Source organism: Pygoscelis adeliae, unplaced genomic scaffold (assembly GCF_000699105.1).
Source record: "Pygoscelis adeliae isolate BGI_AS28 unplaced genomic scaffold, ASM69910v1 Scaffold1, whole genome shotgun sequence".
Lineage (NCBI taxonomy): Eukaryota > Metazoa > Chordata > Aves > Sphenisciformes > Spheniscidae > Pygoscelis > Pygoscelis adeliae.
The window spans coordinates 6,253,366-6,274,335 of record NW_008824051.1 but is presented as its reverse complement, the minus strand read 5'-3'; the positions used below and the strand labels follow the sequence as shown (position 1 = coordinate 6,274,335).

Sequence of the window (20,970 nt, the reverse complement as noted above, 5' to 3'; positions counted from 1 at the left end):
GGAATATAATGAAAAAAACTTACACTGCTAAAATGGCTTTTTACTTGATTTGAAACTATGATAAGATTGAGAATATTGGTCAATAATAAGTTGACTTCACAGTCATTGACTCTTTATTTCCTGTAAGTGATTCATAACACAAATCTGACCACCTTCTAGTTGTCTGAAAACTTTGATCTGTAGCATAATCACACCTGTTAGTTCACGTGTCACGAAAATGTGTCTTCAAAATAATTCTGCCCTTCATAAATTAACAATATAAGCCTTTACGTTGCAAAAGTTATGTGGAAGACAAGCTTAGTTCCTGTTTAAATTTTCTACTTGCTTTATAGGGCATGCTGGTAGCTTTTCTGTACTAGTTATGGGTGTGATTCTTGATTAGAAAAATTTTCTGGCTCTAATTTGATGCCAGAGCCATTAGCTGAGCACTGAATTACTTCTTCCATGAATCACTCAGCATGCACTAACATTTTATGTGGTAATAAGCATGTTTTAGGGTAAATCATCCTCTTTAATTTAGCTACTCTGTCTTCTGCTGGTGACTTCCATGGGTAAGACTTAGCCAGTAACAGGAAGGCATTGAGGCTGTGGAGGGAGCTCTTGAAATACTCACTTGAAGACAACTAGTTATCCATAATTGTCTTTAAAAAGACACTGATAGTGTATTTGAGAAGAATCAAAGGTGGAGCCTTCTGTTGGCAAGGAGTGAAAAATAATGTTGTGTATTGCTTTTTCTGAAATGTTCCCAGGTGCTACAGTCTGTGTCATCATTGAAGGTCTGGGTGTAAAGCAGCCTCTTCAGTGGAAGGTACTGACCTCGCAAGGGAGAGACAAATTCAGTGAAGTAGTTTAGTCTGGGCTGAGACAAATAAACTTCTCCTTGGCTTATTTGATTTTTTTCCTCAAGAGCTTTCTGAATCTGAAGATTTAGCCTGAAGGAGGCAAGTCTTAAGGGATACTTACCAGCTATCTGCCAGGAATCTACCTGGACTGGAGCTGTTGCTTGCTTTTGTCTTGGAGAAGTAACACTTCACAACTGGAAGTATAAGCAAATAGGCCTCTGTGCAAATATTTCTGAAAGGAAAAGATACCATTCAGAACCAGAGCTCCTAAATGTTGTTTTACGAAGATAAATGTTAGGACATATATTACAAAGCCATAAATTGTGTCCTGTCATCGTTAAACTGGAAGGTGAATGATACCCATTCTAGTCTGAAAGGGTAAGAATGGCGGTGGTATGCTAGCTGACTGTTGCTTTGTGAGTGTTACTGGTTAGTGGGTTTTCTCTCCAGAAAACCTACTGGGATGTTATACCGCAATTTACTTTGAAAAGTAAACTGATTAATTGATGATTGATTGATTAATACAAAACTGTTGGTCTATCACTGCAATTTCATTTCCACAATCAAGAGCAAAACTGCATTTTCTTCTTACTGTTGCACCTCGTGTCATGTAATTAAGTAATAATTTGTTCTACATCTTCTCGGAGGACATGGGTTTTCATGCTTAAACTCCGGTGTTAGAGTCCACTAAATGTTGTAGTGATGTAGCTCAACTTATTAGCAGTGCAGAAAAAATATTGTGCTGAAGTCTAAATACAAAACTGAGTGATGACACTAAAGAAGTTAGATCATCTGCTTTTTGTGTTTTCAAGATAATTATGCCAGATCATTATTTTGCTTTTTCCCCTTTCGCAATACTGTGTCAAGAAGTTAGTTAATTGATTAAATCTTCATTTCTCAAGATAAAAACTAGTCTGTGGTGGATTGGGTAACACAGCGGTTTTAGTTTGAAGTTGACGGGTCATGATGATCTGCTGTACTCCTTCAATACAGCAGATGTTTTAAAAATCACCTCTTTAGTAAGTGGTCTGTGAGTCAGCAAGACAAAGTGTGTGGGGTTTGTTTTGTTTTTTTAAGCTATCTTAATTTACGTCTAGACTTGGCATTAAGTGATGTTAAAAATCAGTTCCCCATAGCCTTACCTACTGGGGACAACGATTGAATGTGCCATCAACAGCGCACAGAATTGCACGCCTTGTGGTTGCATTATCTGTCCACATCACAAAAAATGCTTAGTTAATTTTTTTTATTTCTCTTATTTCCATAGTATCTGTTTACTTCAGGACCTTTGTCCTGGCTGGTGCTATAGCATATGAACTCATATATTGCCTTCAGAGTGTATGTTGAATGGTTGTTTACATCACTCCTCTATGGGGTACAGAAGTTTCAGTTTCCCACATTATTGGGATTAATACATTTATTATATGTTTCTTACAATTTAAAAAATGTATTGCTAAAAAGGAGGAATCCAGGCAACCAGAGGTCTAATATATATGTACGTTATTTGAAATGCTGCCATTTCCTAACTCTCCATTTCCGCATCAGTTCTCAAGGTCTCTTCATCCAGTGGAGAAAAGAAGCCTGTTGTCAAAAAGAGCAAATATTTTGGGGGGAAGTAGTTGTTTAGTTTCTGTAAATCCAAGGTCAAGAAACAGCAAGTGAAATGGATTTTAGAAGTTTTCAAGCTGCTAGCATCTTTTTTGAGTGCCCAGTTATTGAATATTTGCAGAAAAAGCTGTTTGGAATACATGCGGGTTTCTGTATGTCTAGGTTCTACACAACCCTACCCATTAGAAGTAGGGGTTAGAAGCTGGAAAATCACAGGTTTAAATAGCTTGATCTCTTTATCAGTATATCTCACCGCTTTGAATCTGAGATACTTGCAGAGAGGTACGATTAACTCCTCAATTCATGAACACCTTTTTTCCTTCTAACCCAGTGAAACTATCACAGATGTCATCAAAATAGTGGAGCAGCAAGGAACGGATGCATGGTGGACCCTTCCTATTGAACAACTACTATCAAAAGAGGCTGTAGCAAAGGTAATTTTTTTTTTTTTTTTTTTTTTTACTTCAAATAGAGAAGGTGCTTGAGACAGTTCAGTGATGGGAAATAATATAAAACCTTCATATATTCCCATGATCCTTTTCAATCTTGTACCTTCATGAGAAGGTATCCTGTGAAAGGGATATTCAGAAAGTGAGATCCAAGTATGGCAAAATACGCACAATCAGATTTGTGCCGTTAATTTAGGGCAGAGATCTCCATCCTCCTCGGTTTAGTTCAGGTGGAAAGCGACATCCTAATTAACCCAGTTATGAGCCCAAATGTGTATTAAGTCTTTGTCATTAAAATAGATTCAAATTTTTTAGTTCTTCCTCACTTTTTATTGCTCCTTTAAAAATTGTGTTCTTAAGCTAGCACACAAACTGTAGTGTTACTCTGCCATCTCAGTTTTCTTGGTGATTTTTCCTTGTTCTGTTTTGGGCTTTCATCAGTAATTATTTGAAAACTATTGTGAAAAATTATCTAAATTATTTTGTGTTCACTCAACAAAGTTGGTAGCAGAGCCTGTACAAAACTGGTCCAGAAACCAAATCTACTTTATTTCTAGCTTTGAAAAGCATTGATTATACGGAGTATTCTATTTGCATTGTTTAATAATTGTTTTTCCAATAGGCTGGTGGTCATGATGTTTTGGATTACGTCAAGGGGCAGGATGTCCTAGACATCTGGTTTGACAGTGGAACTTCCTGGGCTCATGTTTTGGAAGGTACAGAATGAATATGTTGATCTTTCTTTTAAAATACTCGGAGGACAAATGTAACCGTTTTGCATGATGGTGTTGGTATCAGCAAGACTGAGTTAGATCGTGCCAGCAGCAAACTGGTTGTGACTTCTTGTAAAGCTGCTTTTGCTTGTAAAGATAAGGGTTTAATGTTGGCAAACTCATTGTCAGCATAGTTGAAGTTGAGATTTTTCTAATACTCTATTCCGACTGATTCCGCCATGTGGCATACCATGTATCTTCTAATCAGAGCGTATTTGTTTTGAGTGTAGAAGTTTCATGACACAAATGGCCGAGGTACTTCACTGCTAGTTGGTAACTCTTATTTTCAGTTAACACATTTCAGTTTGTGCTTGTGCACGCTAGTTGAAGCAGAACAAAATTGAGATCAGCTGCTGAATCTAAGTAAGTTTTGTAATGTTAACAGTGTAGGTGTACTTTTTCACTTCTGATTACTTTCAGTAACTAAAGCAGTATATTCTGGCTTAAAATATTTACACTTGCTATATGCTATTTACAGCTCCTACTGCCAGTAGTTGCTACTCAGCAGGTAGCAGATTATATTTTTATACAAATATTTAAAATACACACTGTTTGCCTGGAGGATAGTCCAAAGTCAGGAGTCCTTTCTAAAGGAGGAGTCTGGTCCCATACATCAAGTCTCTTGGACTTTAAACCCTCAGTACACAATTGCGTGATAACAATCTTGTTAAATTATAAAACACGTTAGTACCAGAGGTTTTATTTCTTAGCAACAGTACCATCAGCAAACATTCATTTTCTAGAAGAGCTTTACATACAGTAAAGTTCATACTCTTTAAAAATGGTTCTGGTTTGGTTTTGAAAGGTATAACAAAGTAGTGGTATTTTATGTGCACAGTTACATACTTGCATTCTTTAAGGGTTTAACAGGTCAGCATGCAAAAACTACCTCTAATCCTGTGTAGAGGAAAGACATCATGTTTAATAAGGAATAGCAGAATCAAGACCCTTGATTCACTGTTAATTTGTGTAAGGCTCTCATATGGATTCTGTAACGTCTAATAAATGTCGGGTCTTCCACAGTACAGACTTCTTTCGTGGAACCATTGAAAGTTCCTCTTCTCTATCTAGTCATCTCTTTTCGTGAAACTTGCTGAAACTTGGTGTGTGTGAGGCATCTTCTTTTGCTGTCTGACGTGACTGGAGTGGCCCCACTGGTTCAAAAGCTGGGGAAGGACTAACAAGCAGTGTGATCTTGTAAGCCTCTTCATCTTCAGAAATGACACAAAAATTGCATTATCTTTTCTCCTATGTAATTGAGGCTCCCAGCCGCTGCCAGAAGTACAGTCGCAGTGATTCACATGAAATTACTGCTTTAACTTACCCTTTACAAAAAATGCACTTTGCCGGAGAAGCTGTTGAATTAATACTTTTGTCTTGTATTTCCCAATATGCTCCAGCTTTTAAACTTTTTGCAGAACTTCTTCCTATGTCAATAAAAATAATTGGCAAAGCTTGCAAACAGGCTAACTGATGGGATTCTTTTCCAAAGTACTCTTGGGGAAAAATGGATGAAATCCACAGAGAAATCCAAAATTGCTTAGAGAATGTCACAACAGGAAGAAGAACTTCCCGTGGCTTAAACTCATGAAAGCACAGAGCATGTGGAAGCTGGCGTGCTCCCTGTTAATTTTGTGGTAGGAGATCAGTGATAACAGCAGTTACTGCTTGCATTCTGATGGCAGCATCGTGCATGGCAGTGGTTCTTTCGCAGCACATGAGTTGATTTCAGGGCAACTGGAGGAGATAATAGATGGCTAAAACTGTGAGACTAATGTTTATAATTGTTTTACTCCACCATGAACTCAAGTTCTTGAAAATTACAAATCAATGATCTGTCTGTTAGTAACCAGCAGCAATAAACAGCGTTACAGATTTCCCCGCCAGTTCCAGTCTCGCAAAAATAAGTCGTTCTCTTCAACGTCTCTGCAACTTGGGGAACTTAGGCCCGAGTTTTCACTGGGCTTGAACTAGCTGTGTCCGAGCTTATTAAATGAGGTGCAGCAGTTATAAAATTCATCCCTTTAGCTGATGGCCACGCAGATTGCTTTCAAAAACCATGGCAGGTTGGCAAGGGGGTGGGGAGGAGGAAGAGGAGAGAGAGATCCTGCAATACGAGGTTTTTGAACAAGTTAAAGGAATTGCTCAGTGACAGCAAGCTCCATGGCATAAATCATAGGTTGCATGGATACAGACGTATTTCTAACACTTGCCCTGCTGCGTTTCCTATCAGAGACAGGGCATAGTTCTGATGGAAATGACTTAAAATTGCTCTTTTCTGCATTAAATTACGGTTGGCTTCCTTTTTCCAGCCTAGGTGTGTCACAGGTACCACTGCTAGCTAAATGACAATTTAACCAAACTGTTCTACGTCAGCAGTGTAGCAGGTAGGATACTTACACACTAAGATCAAAGATTTAGCTACTGTAGTCATGAAACCAAAAATGTACAGTTATAACTAGATTGTGTGTAAAATAAATGCTAACCTGCTTGCACTGTTGAGAGCAAATCCACTGAAGTTTTCGGGGAATACTATTTGCTTCGTTAATGCTCTGTTTGCCTAACACTGTTTTCACTGAACAGTTTACCGTTGTGCTATCTAATCCTGTTTCTTTCTTACTACACATGCCTCAAATATTTTTTCGAAAGAACCGTTTCCACATTCTTTTAGGCAATGTTAAAATTGCAGTCTGAATGCTTTGTCCATGAATAAATTATTTTTCACAGTACTGCTGTGAGGTAGAAGAGGGTTAACACACTGTCTCCAAAAAGAAGCTGTGGCAAAGGCAAAAGTTGGTTCAAAAGCACTTGCTGATTTTGAATACCCAGTTCTGTGGTGCCTAGGACTTTTTTTTTTCCTCTTTTGCTTTGAAGTTCAGCTTCTGTTCAGCCATTTGATAGCAATTATTTCAGTAGCTGTCTTTGGAGTATCGCTTTTAGAGAATTCTTTTCTGTCTTAAAATTCTCTTGTAGGTTTTGGCATTTTCCTCATGGGCAGAGTGCCATCTGCACTACAAACTTGAGATTATTATTTTTCAAAATACTTCATATGAAAACGCATCCTGGACTGTATTGCGATATGATGTGCTGTTGGTAAAAGTCACACAGCTTTTTACCCATCGTTTTGTATCGCAGTGATGGTAGTTTTCAGCATCATACCTTTTTTCCCTATCTTATTGGCTAATATTTAACTGAATGAATGTGATTATTTTACAACTTACCTATCTAAGTGTTTAAACTTTTGTGCTGACTGAAAGACTTGAATTTATCTTAGCTGATTCATTCCTGGCATTAAAATACAATAGGTTTAATCTAACAGTCAAAGTCTGTAAGATCAAAGATATGGAATCTCGAAATCCAAACCAGAAGGATCATAAATTGTAATTCTCTTCAATGACCTATGTACTATACCTCAGTGTAAAATAAACAACTGAAAAGTCTCTTCTGGGTTGTCGGACATACTCTTCCATTTACAAAGAAACGTGCGCATGGTTCTAATTAATTTATATATAACCATCGCAACTCTAATGAAACTGAGGTAGGGGAGCTACCCGAGCTCTTAAAAGGCGGGCTTTGTATATGCACAACCCGTGTTTGTATTTTACAGAGGTAAAATGTTCAGACCGCCATTAACTTTGTAAGCTTTGTAAGCTACGTTAGTGAGCCTGCCAGATGTACTAGCTCCTGTCAGAAAAGACCAATACAGTTTGCTGTTTGTAATCAGTTGTTTAAATTCTTCTCTCCTCTAAGTTGTAACTACTGGCACCTCCATGAAAAGTTAACTTCTCTAAAACCTGTAAACTAGTTGTAAATAACGGATGTGTTGTTACAGGTTTTCCACTGTTATTTTCTTCCTTACCACAAATACTTTTTTTTTAATCTTGTCCTCACAGGTATTTTTGCAGTCTGTTAATACAAAGGCTGATCCCTACTTATTCTACTTTTAAAAGCCAAACTCTTTGTAGATTTTCTTGAAGGAATAAACAAATGTGTTAAAAACCTTAACATCCACCCACACGTTTTTCCTGTGCTAGCTGGAACTGTATGGCCTTGACCTTTGTAATGTTGAACTTCCTTTTATTGCAGGATGGATCTAAATATCGAAACTTCCATTGAGTTAAACAAATAAATCAAGTGTATCAGCAGCAGAAAGAAGCATTGTCTCAGGGGTCCTAGGAAGAGGTCAAAAGGAACTAGTTGATAAAAACTGAGTAGAGAAACTTTTGTCTGAATAGCTGGAAAATTACACCACCAACTTGTAGAATCAAAACTAAATTCCTGCCAAATATGCGTATAATTTTGCACATCTGTAGGCTTTGACTTGCATGTTCTGCTGTGCTCCGCATTTATTCTGTTCTCACTCTGATGGTGACCTGTCTGGGATTGTTTAGGACGAGGAGGGACTTCCTGAGTCGACCAGTCTTGTACCTTTTTGGAAAGTGACTGAATTCCACCAGTAAAGCCATTAAAATGTCGCTGCCCTCTTTCAACCCTGTGGGGAAGCTGGGTTTGCTCTTCTGCTTTTAATGTGCAATCAGCTAATACCCAGTCTTTGTGCCTTGTAGCCCTTTTTTTTTCTCTGATGCCAACAGCACTCATTAGCTCCAGTTGTTCTTCTCTAGTATTCCTCTGTCTTGTGTATTTATAGGGAATAATATTTCCACTCAGCCTTCTCCTGGATAAGCTAAACAAGCCAGGCTCCTCCAGACCCCTTTCTCCCACAACAGGCTTTGTTTCCCATGTTGTCCTAACCCTTTCCTGAATTTTTTTAATCTTCCTGCAGCACCAGTGACCAGAAATGTAGATTCTGTCGCAGGTGAGCTGCGGTCGCTGCCAAAGCTTCCTGGTCTCCTCTGAAAATACCTGATGCCTTACACAGGCTAGTCAGGCACGTTACATCTGTGACTTGTATCCTGAGTAATTCCCAACCGGTGAAGTTTCAGGTTGTAGCATAGATTTTTATTAATTCCAAAGTATGTGATCTTTTCTTGGGTCCTTCAGTTTGTTCAGGAGTACTTGGGAAGTATTTTGAGAACTTCTGATGAAGTGCTCTGAGCGTCATAGCTTCTGTTTTCATAATTTATTCTTTTGTTTGGGGGAAAGCAAGCTTACTTGTTAAATTTTGGAGTTCGGTGAGTCTTGGATTTTAAAAAAAAATGTGATGCTAATGAATCACTTGTATCATGTTCAAGTAACCATACACCATTTCTAAAAGTAACTTATCTACTGGGTTTAAAGAGCAAAATAAGTTTTACTAATGACTTTCAGAGATTTTCTGTTAAGTCTATTAGTTGTTTGGAGATATAGGCTGATATTTTAAACAAAATGTTCTGTTTTTAAAGGTGCAGAGCAAAGAGCTGATACATACCTTGAAGGAAAAGACCAACTGGGAGGTTGGTTTCAATCCTCTCTATTAACCAGTGTGGCAGCAAGGAAGAAAGCACCATATAAGTAAGTGTGTGGATTGCAAACACATTGCTAGTTTGTTTGTTAAATACCAGGCTTTTGATAATGTGGACAGGAGTGTATAAACAAGAGCAATCAAGCCATTACTAAGTATCTCATTTATGTTCTTACATTTTCAGTATAAATTTTTTCTTGGATTAGATTGCAATGGATTTATTGTTTCATTTTTTTCCATCGTAATTTTCATAGATGTTTTCTTTCTCAGTCATTTAGGTATATCCTATAACATTATCAGATACAGGTCTGTTCTTTTGCCATCTCTTCCACTGCCATAATCAAAGGGATTATTATGGGAGGTGCAGTATGAAAATCTCCTAAGATCATTGACTTGTGAATCGAATGTTGGGCTGTAAGGAATTCAGAATCACTGTGTGCATGTCTTCTACTGGGGCTGTGACATACTGTTTGTCCTCTGGAAGACAAAAAGCAAGGGGAAGGGTAGCGTGGGTCAGTTGCAAAGAGGCTGCGCAATTCTGGGAAATGTATTGGCTTAAAGAGTAAGTAATACTTTAGTCTTTAATTCATCTGAAATACGTGTGCCCCGGATATCTGCAAACATTCTGTTGCTCGCATGGCAGAATTAAATGAGGAAAATAAAGCTGTATGCACTACTTGGATGGTAGTACAGCGTATTCATGGTTGGTTGAACTTGACAGATGAAGCCTCAGGCTTACCAAAACAGAGGATTTCTGTATGTTTTGACTTAGGGATATCCGCGTTAGAAATCTATTCTTAACATAGATTTTTCACTGGGAATTTGTTTTCACTAAAATCTTTTCTTCAGGACTCTGGTAGTTCATGGATTTACTCTTGGAGAGAAAGGGGAGAAGATGTCTAAATCTATTGGCAACGTGGTTGACCCTGATGTAGTTATCAATGGAGGCGAAGTAAGTCAAACTCTTGAGTTTCTTAAAATCACTAGTTACAATTTTTCGCTACCACATTCTGCAACTGTCTCGTGGCATGTTTTTCGCTAAACTTTGGCTACACTGCACTTCCATTTGGCTGGAGTAAAAGCCTTGAGTTGTTTTGCTTCAGCTGTAGTGCCAAAAAAACCCCACACCTTTGTTCTGTGCTAAGAGAGAAGAAAACACATTATATAGAAGCTGTAGAATGGTTCCTTTTTACTTGGGAACACTGCTGATGGAGTGATGGGGGGAGGGATTAAAAAAAATTACAATAATTAACCTTTGCTTTCAAACTGACTGAAACCTACAAGCTGGGCCTAGCAGTAGAGCAGCCAGAGTAGCGGTTACACCCCAGCAATCTGTCTGCTCTCAGCCTGGGCTGTTTATTGACTCTGGAAACTTACTTCATTCCATGGTCAGGGAGGTTGCACTGCAGGTGATGCTCTGAATTTTTTTCCCTCCCCACTCCTGCTGTTGCTCTTTCTGAGGCTGCTAAGCAGATTTTGCAACTCTCTAGACAAAAGAATCAGTCCTTGCAAAGAATCTGATTCAGTAAAACACACAATAGTTTCTATCCTTTCAAAAAGGAGAGAAGCCATTTTCAGAGTTGAAAACAGGGTGGAAAACAGTCTGAAGGGAAAAAAAATTACGTAGATTTAGATACTAACATTGGTATTTTAATGTTAAGCGTTCAAAGGATTCAGTGCTGTAAGATGAGTTTATCTCAGCTTACCTGAGTTCTAGCATTGCCTGAACACAGACTGCTGCGAGTGTATGTTGTAGCCCTGGTTTAACAGTAAATCTTGCTCAAAGAGGGTGAAGGCCTCCAAATGCAGTGGCCTTCTGGGCATGCTTACAGGTACGTTCGCAGCACCGACAGCACAGAATTGCCCTGCTCGCCATGCTGCAGGGCCCCCAGCGGCTTTACTCCTGTGCCTTTTCTGTCTCTACTTAGGATCACACCAAGGATCCTCCATACGGTGCCGATGTTCTCCGCTGGTGGGTTGCAGAATCGAATGTTTTTAATGAGGTGCTGATTGGGCCTGTTGTTCTTAATGCTGCAAGAGACGATATCAACAAGGTAAGAGCCAAATCTGCTAACGCTCTTCATTCTAATGGCAGGTCCTCTTTATATTTGGTTTTGTGTTGGCTGAGTAGAATTCATTGCAGAGCTTTTCAATCTTCAGACTAAAGAAGGCTTTTCCGAACTCATTTAGGTAGGTGCTACTGCTTTTTACATCTGTGGATCAAACAGTAAAGTGTACTAAGGAAAAGACTAGCTCTTGCAGCATGCTTTCGTAATAGCCAGTCTTGTCTTTACTTTTCTATAGGTCCTTTTGGCATAAGTTCTTCATGATGTTTTTGTAACTATTCAAACAACCATTTTGAAAAACAGCCAACTTTGGTTAATTCATTATAGAATATTATCACTTTGTGTTTCATCTAAAGTGCAGGCCATTAATGTTTAATGTTTCTGGTTTGTTCCTAGCTTCGGAATACACTACGCTTCATGCTGGGAAACGTGGCTGGCTTCAACCCAGAAACCGATTCCATCCCCGCTTCAGAGATGTACATAGTAGATCAATACATGCTGCATTTATTGCAAGACTATGGCAGCAAGGTAGGGGTAAATTGTATGTAGATGAATACATGTGTAACGTTTTTCACTGGTTATACCCTCTAGGGAAAATTCTTTAAGTGTACGAGTAAAGAGTATGTGTCAAGTAGGCAAATTACGACCACAAAGGTTTCTTTGATGCAATGTGCACTCCCTTAAGCCCATTTCAACTTTTGACAGTTGTTAACTTCTTCGTTTTTAACATTCTTAACTTGGTTTTGACATCGACCCATTTTTCCCACTCCACCCCCGCCCAAGGCTTCAAGTCTTTAGAAATAGTTAGAATAGGATATAAAAAAAGCAAAACCAAAAACTTCTAGAGCTTTGGAAATCTGCTGTAGTCCAAAATTTAGTAATTTCTGTCACTCAGAACTGTTCTGCTGAATGAGGAAGTATGGGCATAATTTCTGGGGCTCCCCCTGTCCTCTCCACTCAACTTTGAATTGAAATTATTTCTTTGTCCTAACTGTTAACAGGATTAACTTTTCCCCCCCCCCTCCAACAACCTTTTAAAGGAAAGATTCTCCCAGCCTTTGTGTCAGTCACTACAGTTTCTGTCAGTTCAGGTTCATCAGGGGTTGTCATTGTATGCCATGTGATGAAAACTGATACACTGTTCTTATCTCTCTCTGCTCCCTCTCCCAGGTTACAGAAGCATACAAAGAATATGATTATAGCAAAGTTGTTCGGTTATTGCAAGCATTCTGTTCCAGAAACTTGTCTAACTTTTATTTCAGCGTAATCAAAGACAGGTAAGTTCATTACCGCTGCCTTTAAAAGGGAAAAACCAAGTTAATCAGTTTGAGATGGAGGGTAATAACATTCCAGGCGAACGTTGAGTGAATACAGATATTTCGGAGAAGATTTCACAGTTACGTATTGTGCTTCGGTGCACTAAAGCTCACAGGCGAAAGCTTAGCTGCTTTCAGCCGAGTATTTTCGTCATCAGTGTGCTGCTTCTATATTCTGTCCACTAGGGGTACTGAATGATTTTGAAAGGCAATCAAGCGTACGCATTTAAAACTAAATAAAGTTTTAAAGATAGATTCTTGGATCTGTATTTCTACCTAGAGTTGTGTGCATCGGAATTTGGGAAGGTGGGGGGAAGGGCTTTTAGCACTCATCTGGGCAACCTTAACGCCTCTTACTGATCTAAAAAACAGGTAAAGGATGTGACTGACACCTTGTGTAAATTTTGAAAGGGCTGTTTCGTGGGGGAAGGAGGCAGGAGGCAGGGGGTTGTACTGATTGGGGGTTATGCTGATCTTTAGCTTCCAGAATGCAAGTAAGGGGTGGGGGGGAAGCCCTAATGCTGTATTTTATAGATGAGCCAGAACAAAGGGCTAACAGAGCTGCAGGCTCACCTCCCTGAGGAAAGATTCTCTTCTATACAAATGAAGCAAATAAATTAACGTGCCATGTACAAAATCTCCTTCCCTATGACAAAATGTGGCTGCCTACGCAAATGGTCCTGTACCTATAGCACTGTGCTTGCCTAGGAAGGGCAATTAAGAAAAGCTTTCCTTAGAAAGACGAGCTCGGTCAGACTTCCGTACTTTCAGTGGCAGTCCCGAAGGTATGGATCTTGAGCAAGAACAGCAACATGAACGTATGAATACTTTCCAGCTTTCACCTGTCTTGCAGGCTCTATTGTGAAGAAGAGAAAGATCCTAAGCGTCGTTCGTGTCAAACTGTGCTAGCTGAGGCTTTAGACATCGTAGTCCGATCCTTTGCACCAATTCTTCCACACTTGGCAGAGGAGGTTTTCCAGCACCTCCCTTACAAGAAAGGTAAAGCATGTATAATTTCTAAGGAATTCTTTTCGTGCACTGTTTAATTGCACAGTTAAAAGGAATGCAAATACAGAGAGATGCCGTTCTTTTTTATTCATTTAATAAACACTCGACTAGAAAGACACTAAACTAAAAATTCCTTTGTTTGCTTTGCTTTCAAGACTCAGAGGGTGTGTTTCGTACTGGCTGGATTAACGCAAGCTCAGCGTGGAAGAAGCCTGGCATTGAGGAAGCGATAGAAGGAGCATGCGCAATGAGAGACTCTTTCCTCGGGTCCATCTCTGGCAAGAATGCTTTGGAATATGAAGTCGTCATTGTGATTGAGCCTGGATTGCTGTTTGAATTAATGGAGGTAAAAGGCGCAACTAAGAATAGTGGTGGTGCCTGTGCAAAAAACAGTAATTTCTGTAAACTTTCTTCTGCTTTGTACTTGCCAGAAAATCACAGAGTAGCTGAGGTTGGAAGGGACTGCCGGAGCCTGTATAGCCCAAGCCCCCCTTGCTCAGGCAGGGTCAGCTAGAGCAGGTTGCCCAGGATTGTGTCCAGCTGGGATTTGAACGCTTCTGAGGATGGAGACTCCACTGCCTCTCCAGGCTACCTGTGCCAGTGTTTGACCACCCTCACAGCAGAAAAGTGGTTTTGTGTTTTCTTGGAATTTCCTCTTTCAATTTCTGTCCGTTGCCTCTTGTCCTGTCACTGGGCACTACTGAAAGTGCCTGGCTCTATCTGCTTTACAGCCTCCCATCGGGTATTTATTTATATACATTAATAAGATCCCCCTGAGCCTTCTCTTCTCTGGGCTGAGCAGTCCCAACTGTCAGCCCCTCTTCATACAAGAGATGCTCCAGTCCTTCACAATCATCTTTATGGCCCTTTGCTGGAGTCACACTGTAAGTTCACATCTCTCTTTCACTGGGGAGCTCGGAACTGGACCCAGCACTGCAGATGTCTCTCACCAGGGCTGCGTAGTGAGGAAGGATCACCTCCTTCAACCTGCCGGCAGCGCTCTTCCTAATGCAGCATCCTAATGCAGGGTGCTGCTGGCCGCCCCTGTTGTGAGAGCGTATTGCTGGCTCATGGTCAGCTGCTCGTCCACCAGGAGCCCCTCTCTGCCAAGCTGTTTTCCGGCCAGTTGGCCCTCAGTGTGTGCTGGTGCCTGGGGTTGTTCCTACCCAGGGGCAGGACCAGGCGCTTCCCTTTATTGAACTTCGTGAGATTGCTGCTAGCCCCTTTCTCCATCCTGTTGAAGTCCCGCTGAACGACAGTGCAGCCTTCTGGTGTATCAGCCACTCCTCCGAGCACCGTATCATCAGCAGACTTGCTAAGGGGATGCTCTGCCCCATCATCCAGGTTATTAATTAATATGGTAAACGGTACCGGACCCCATTCTGACCCCTGAGGTACACTACTAGTGACTGGCCTCTAGCTCTGGACTCCTTGAAAACGCCTGTTCTAGTGCCACTGGCTGTGCTCTTCCAAAGTAATCTGCTTTCTCGATGTGAGGGTCAAAGTAACTTGAAACTTTCTGCAGAGGGAACCTTGGGCGCTGCAGTTCAAGCCTGTACTCTTTCTCCTGCCAGGAGTAACTAAATTAGACTCTTCGTTCAAATCATCCACTCTGATTAGGAACCACTGCCTTAGCGCTTGTTTTAAAGAATGGAGCGTCTTAGAGCTTGCAGTGGCAGACCTCAGTTTCGATGCTGGATTTAAACATGATTTTGTATGTGCATATATTTAGACACATACAGGCACATGTGTGTGTAAACAAACTCATGCTCTCTTCATGACAAGGCTGTGACAACTGTTGCAGTCACATACACAGTAATTCTACTTTTGCTTTAACATCTTCTAGGAGGAGGATGCTGAAGAATAAAACCAGGTTGCAAGTCTGAAAATTAACTCTCTTCCCTAGGCACTGCAGGCTGAAGAAACTTCCAGTGTTTCACAGCTGAATGAAATAATGATGGCTTCCCAGACAACCCTGCTGAGTGAGCTACCTAAAGAAACACCTGCAGATGCAAACGTCATCAAAGGGACCTTTCTGATTAACTTGGAAGGTGAGAGAACTATTCCAGACAGGCTACTGTGCTAAGCAGCTGGTTCTTTTCTGCACTACAACATACTCTGTTGTTTGCTTCATACGTAGAGTTGAGTACGCTAACTACACCTACGCCATCTCAGTAATAATGCTGTCTTTAACAGGTGGTGTTATCCGTGAAGAATCTTCATATAAAGTTATAGCCCTACCAATTGCCAAAGCAAAATGCCCTCGCTGCAGGAGATACACTTCTGATTCCTCAAGCACGCCCTGCCCACGGTGCCTGAAAGTCATTGCTGGAAAAGGGAGCACGTGAAGATGAAATGCCTATGCGCGAGCTGCTCCAGAGTCACGAGTATTAAGTATGCAAAAAGGGTGGCTAACCAGAAGGCCTGAGCAGAACTACCATGCGTTTTGGGGGCAACCTTATGTATATATACTTAATTGTGTATATCACTTTTCAGCTTATTAAAAAGGGTGATTTCAAAACAACTGACTGATGTACTTGTTTTTAGCAACCTGTGTTCTTTTGACGTTCACTTCCAGTTAAGTGAAACTCCAGAGTAAACCAGCTGTTGTTTAATTTTTACACTGTCAGCAGGTAGTTCTGCGGAACCCCAGAGAACCAGTCCTCTCTACGCTGGAGCGGCTGCTCCTCTTGCATGAAACAGAACAGAAGGAAAGGTGGTGACCACCACTATTCCCTAAAAAGGAGGAAAAGACACAATGAAACCTCAAATTTTATTTAATCAATTTACACAAATCCACAGCAAATTAGACACAAAATAGCACTATATACAGAGTGTTACTTACAATACATTACAGATTTGATTGGTGTAGTGTGTCAGCTCTGACATGATACTCAGTTACAGTAAAATCCTTTACACAGCTGTACCAGGATACAGGAATGTATATGCAACTAAGAAACACTTCTGGTTTTCCTCAGGTTCCATGATGACCAAATCTCTAGCGTACTTGTTTCCACAGAAGTTTGAAGTGCTGTCAGGCAAGGTGGTAAAGTCACCTGGACAATCCTGCCTTCTGCCATTTTCCCCCTACAGCTGTTTTAACCTCAGTTATGGAAGTGGATACAGAAGTACCTAAAACATAGACCAGGCCTGGCCACTACTTCTTACTAGAATTCTTACTATTCTTTACCCTGTCTGATCTCATAGCACTGTAGGAAGTCAACCATTTAGTATCAAAACTTGAAGGTAGCTGATGAAGCTGCCTTCAAAAGTGCAGTGATGCTGAACAGGTGAAGGAGGCTGCGTAGACCAAGCCACCTACGTGACCTTTTTTTTTAGAGGGAGTCTAACCCTTAGATGACAGCAGCACATACTTCAGAAAGATAAGACCAAATTCTGTCTCCAGCAAGGCAGAATTCTATGAATGTTTCTTACATATAATGCAAGAAGAGCAGGATACAAGATGGAGCAAGTAATTTCAGCTGACTTAAAGACAAAAACAGTTTACACCAATTTCGTTTTTCTCTCCTGGCTTCCTTTAGGTAGAAAGTAAACAGTACTAACTGATGCAAGATAATCATGTTTAATACCACTCCAATAGTGAAGATACTCACTATATGATTCCCTGTAGGTGCTGTAAATAAGCGGTAGGGTTTTTTTAAGGCTAAAGTACTCAGTACTATAGATCTTCAGTGAAGTTGGGTCAACTATTTAAGCAGTTTTTGACTACAAGTTAACATGTGCAGAGATTTATAGCATACTACATCTTCTACAGTGATAAGATGGGGGAACAATCTTACAGTAAGAAAGACATTCCCTGACCTACTTAAACTCAGCGGAGCTTAATAATAAAGGAGAGGGATGTAAATCGAGTTTTAGCTGAAGCCCAGCACCCTAGAGGCAACACTGGGAGATCTGGACTAAAAGATGAGTCCGTATTTGTGTCTGGAGAATTGGATTCTCCTTCCCGAGCTGTTTCTGATGTGGGCTGTTCTCCTTCCGCATAACTGGACTAAAAGATGAGTCCGTATTTGTGTCTGGAGAACTGGATTCTCCTCCTTCAGGATGGAACATCCATCCTGAAGAATTGGATGTTCTTCATCAGAACATCAGAGCTGTTTCTGATGTGGGCTGTTCTCCCTCCGCATAAGGGCCCAGCACGTTTCACCCTACGCCTAGTGCAGTCGTCACCACGTATAATGCAGTTGCAAGGCATGAGCCAACACCAGCTCTAGCTTCTGAAAAAGCAGTATTGGCTTTACACGGTAACTTCAGAGACTGAAGGTTCTCTCGGGTGTAATTCTACAGCTTGTTTTGAAAAACAAATCATACACGGAACATTGAAACTGCAGCAGTCACTGCCAGCATGAAATACAGAATTTCACAAGATGTGATTTTGTAAATAGACTTAAAACTGCTGTCAAATATATCCAATTTAGACTATTGCGAAAAGCACTCAAGTCAGAAATAAATAACAGCATTTCAGGTACTGACAAGTGTACTAGAAACTAAACATCTTTGTACTAGTGCAGAATTTAAAATATACTCCAATTTAAAATCACCTTCTGAAGTTCTGGGATGGGGAGCATTGTTCTTTTCACCGTTTAACAAGAGCCACACGAAAGTTTCGTTCTGTAAAGTTCAGCCTCGTTGTGTAAAATCATGCATTACACCACTATACAGCAGAACTGTGCTAACCAAGAACGTCATGACGAGATGGCTTCTACAGCCTCTATCAGGTTCAAGGCAAGGCTATACTGCCCGTGATTCTCCGGTAAGTGCTCTATGACTTTGTTAACTAGTTTAGCTGTCGTTGCAATTGGCACTTCTACATTTTGAAGTTCCTGGGGGTCCTATATAAAAGAATAAACACAGCATTAGAGTAATTTTACAGATGATCTCCTGCACACAAGCCCTCCTGAACTCGTATAAAACAGATTACTAAGGTTTATTAACTCAATTAAGCTGATGCTTTGACCCATGAAACTGCTTTCCCCTTCGTGAAACAGAACTAGCACCAGGAAAAATGAGAACTAATTCTTGTTTCCATTAATAAGAAAGGGCCATTCAGATGTAATCTCTGTCCTGGTGAAAAGAAGCTTCTGAAGAATCAACCCGTTTTCCTAAATCGAGCTTAACTTACCATAGCTTTGAGCCAAGTACATAGTGTTGGAGGAAGCCTAGCGAGGAGTTCCATGCCCTCCTTTGTCTGCAGGTGAAGTAAAGCGAAGGCCAGTCTCTGTCCAGCCAGTATGAGCAGCTGTGATGCAAGCACTTCTTTGTCAGTCACCTGAAGAAAGGCCTGAAGACAGAAAAACGTAAGGAACTAGAAACCATTTCAGCATGACACAGCTCACTTAGAGGCTTGGCAAGCTGTATCAGAAGAAGCTTCTCGATACTAAAAGGACAAATAGTTTTGAGACTGTTTCTTGTGTTATCTGTTGCTGTAATAAAGCACGTTATTAAAAGCTTCGGAACCGCGGAAGAGTGAACAAAGGCGGAGATATACGCAGGGATTAGCATGAGCATGAGATCTGTTTTACAGTTCAGCAACATATTCCTAACTTTCATATAATCTCGTTTGCTTTTTGCCTCAAGAAAGGGAAGGATCTTCTTGTCCAAGGACGGGTAAACTTCTAAAAGAAGAGACTACAGGCAAAAAAGCAGATTCCTGAAACTATCAAATACAGTAAAAGAAAAAAGGCTGTACTTGTTTAGACCAGTAGTATAACTCCCTATCATGTTTCCACTAGTTGCTATACACAGGTTCTTGTTGGGAAGAGGAAAAATGAGGGTAATTCCTGGTCTTGAAGAAGTACTTTTCCAGCCTCTAACTTTTTCAGCCTGGGGATTTTTTGAGCCTGATAATACTTGCCTAACCCTCCCAGGCATCTTAAGTAAGTGAAAAAGTAATTTTAGCGGAATATCTGACATAATGCTGTATTGATTTGAAATCGTTAAAAGCTGTTATTACCTCTTCACCAAGATGATCCATCCCGTAACTATACAGTTCACAGACATAATGCCTTTTGACCACATCCTCAGAGATTTGAAGATACTGAGCCAGGTCCACAGCCAAAGTTGGCCAATTCTTCCCCTTTTCAAAAGGAAACAATTCCTCTTCTGAGACTTCACTGGCCTTTTGCGATGAACATAGTGTTTGAACCGCTGCACTCACAACTTTGACCAAGAACTTGGAAGCAAAAATTGCAGGTTATTTCAGTATTACTTGAAATTTTAGGAGTTTAAGAGCTTTCAGTACAAAACTTATACCTACCTGTTGTCGTATGGATAACACATTTGGATCCATATCCCCACTAGGTAGCAGCTGAATTGAAGTAAGGTCTTTGAAAAATGCATTTTTGCCCTAAAATTGAGAACCAAAGACAGGCCTCAGAGATACAGGGGAATACAAGTAATCCATTTTGATCCAATACTAAGAAGCCTATTTATTTTTTTACATTTAATTTGTACTGCATCTTCTGTTTCTCTTTGAGGACAAAAATTAATATTGTAAGTTAAAGCCACGGAACAAAAACTTTGGTTCATGCAATCATAACACGTCAAGGATTTGCTTTCAAACTTAAAACTACCTGCCTACTAAATTAGGTAGTTGATATACTACCAGCTGGAGCTGAAGTTTGGATATATTTCCTGGTCCCTACAACCAGGGACCAGGAAATGGTCCCTGGCCATTCAGGAAATGACCATGTTGGCTCTAGACCAACGCACCAAGCATAATATGTAGGAAAAAATGCAAGCTAGCTGATACAAAAGTACATTTTATTTATTACCTATTGGTATAGTTGACACTGCTTAATTTTAAGGTCTCTTGAACTACAGGTTAATCAAATTTCAGGTAAAACCCTGAACGACGGCACATGGTAGCCCTTTTTTCAGCCCACCATGCTCCAGCAGTGACATACTCAATGCCAAGCAGCTCTGGCAGTCCTGCTCCGTACTAACGCAGGGAGTAGGGAAACTGGTACAAAAAAAATGCCTATGTTAAAAGACAGTGATGAATGCGTAGGTCTAGATAGTGACTTGCCTTGTCAGAAATAAGGTAATAAATGGTCTTTGAAACTTTTAACCACTTTTTCAGTTGCCAGCCAAGATTCTCTAAAGACCTGTTAGAAATTCTCTCATAAAGCTCACAGAACAAATGGAAATCTTGAGTGAGCGAAGGCAAAAAGGCAGCGGCTGAGAATAATAGTTGTATGTAAAAGAAAGCAGGCAGAGGAACAGGATCTAATTTTACTCTTGAGACGTAATATGCATTCTTAAGTGACAAAAGGTAGTATAATGCTTTCTGCTAACTGATAAGCAAAAAAAAAGAGGCATAAAAACAATGGAATTCGATCTACGGTAAAATGCTAAAACCAGACCCAACTGCTTCATCAGAGCTTCCACACAGACAAGAACCTATGGCAAAAGGAGAGTCATACTCTGCATTTATAAAATTCCAGTAAATCATTAAGAAGAAATCTGTGCAGTATTACAGGACTAA

The 20,970-nt window shown here is 40.2% G+C and overlaps 2 protein-coding genes across 2 annotated transcripts in view; one reads left to right on the top strand and one right to left on the bottom strand.

The window, feature by feature from the left end:
- The window catches only part of IARS2 (isoleucyl-tRNA synthetase 2, mitochondrial), a 29,031-nt gene extending 13,047 nt beyond the window's left edge, over positions 1-15,984 (top strand). The window contains exons 13-23 of the mRNA XM_009333710.1: positions 2,782-2,884; positions 3,522-3,615; positions 9,015-9,123; positions 9,923-10,025; positions 11,002-11,127; positions 11,536-11,667; positions 12,310-12,416; positions 13,309-13,454; positions 13,619-13,809; positions 15,370-15,514; positions 15,660-15,984. Coding sequence (XP_009331985.1) covers positions 2,782-2,884; positions 3,522-3,615; positions 9,015-9,123; positions 9,923-10,025; positions 11,002-11,127; positions 11,536-11,667; positions 12,310-12,416; positions 13,309-13,454; positions 13,619-13,809; positions 15,370-15,514; positions 15,660-15,811 — 1,408 coding nt within the window. The 3' untranslated portion in view covers positions 15,812-15,984. The remainder of the gene's footprint in view (positions 1-2,781; positions 2,885-3,521; positions 3,616-9,014; positions 9,124-9,922; positions 10,026-11,001; positions 11,128-11,535; positions 11,668-12,309; positions 12,417-13,308; positions 13,455-13,618; positions 13,810-15,369; positions 15,515-15,659) is intronic.
- A 1,597-nt stretch (positions 15,985-17,581) lies between these two features.
- Positions 17,582-20,970, bottom strand: part of RAB3GAP2 (RAB3 GTPase activating protein subunit 2 (non-catalytic)) — a 110,512-nt gene continuing 107,123 nt past the window's right edge. Inside the window, exons 35-38 of the mRNA XM_009333709.1 lie at positions 19,741-19,830; positions 19,438-19,656; positions 18,607-18,765; positions 17,582-18,316 (exon numbers count right to left, since the gene is read on the bottom strand). Coding sequence (XP_009331984.1) covers positions 18,170-18,316; positions 18,607-18,765; positions 19,438-19,656; positions 19,741-19,830 — 615 coding nt within the window. The 3' untranslated portion in view covers positions 17,582-18,169. The remainder of the gene's footprint in view (positions 18,317-18,606; positions 18,766-19,437; positions 19,657-19,740; positions 19,831-20,970) is intronic.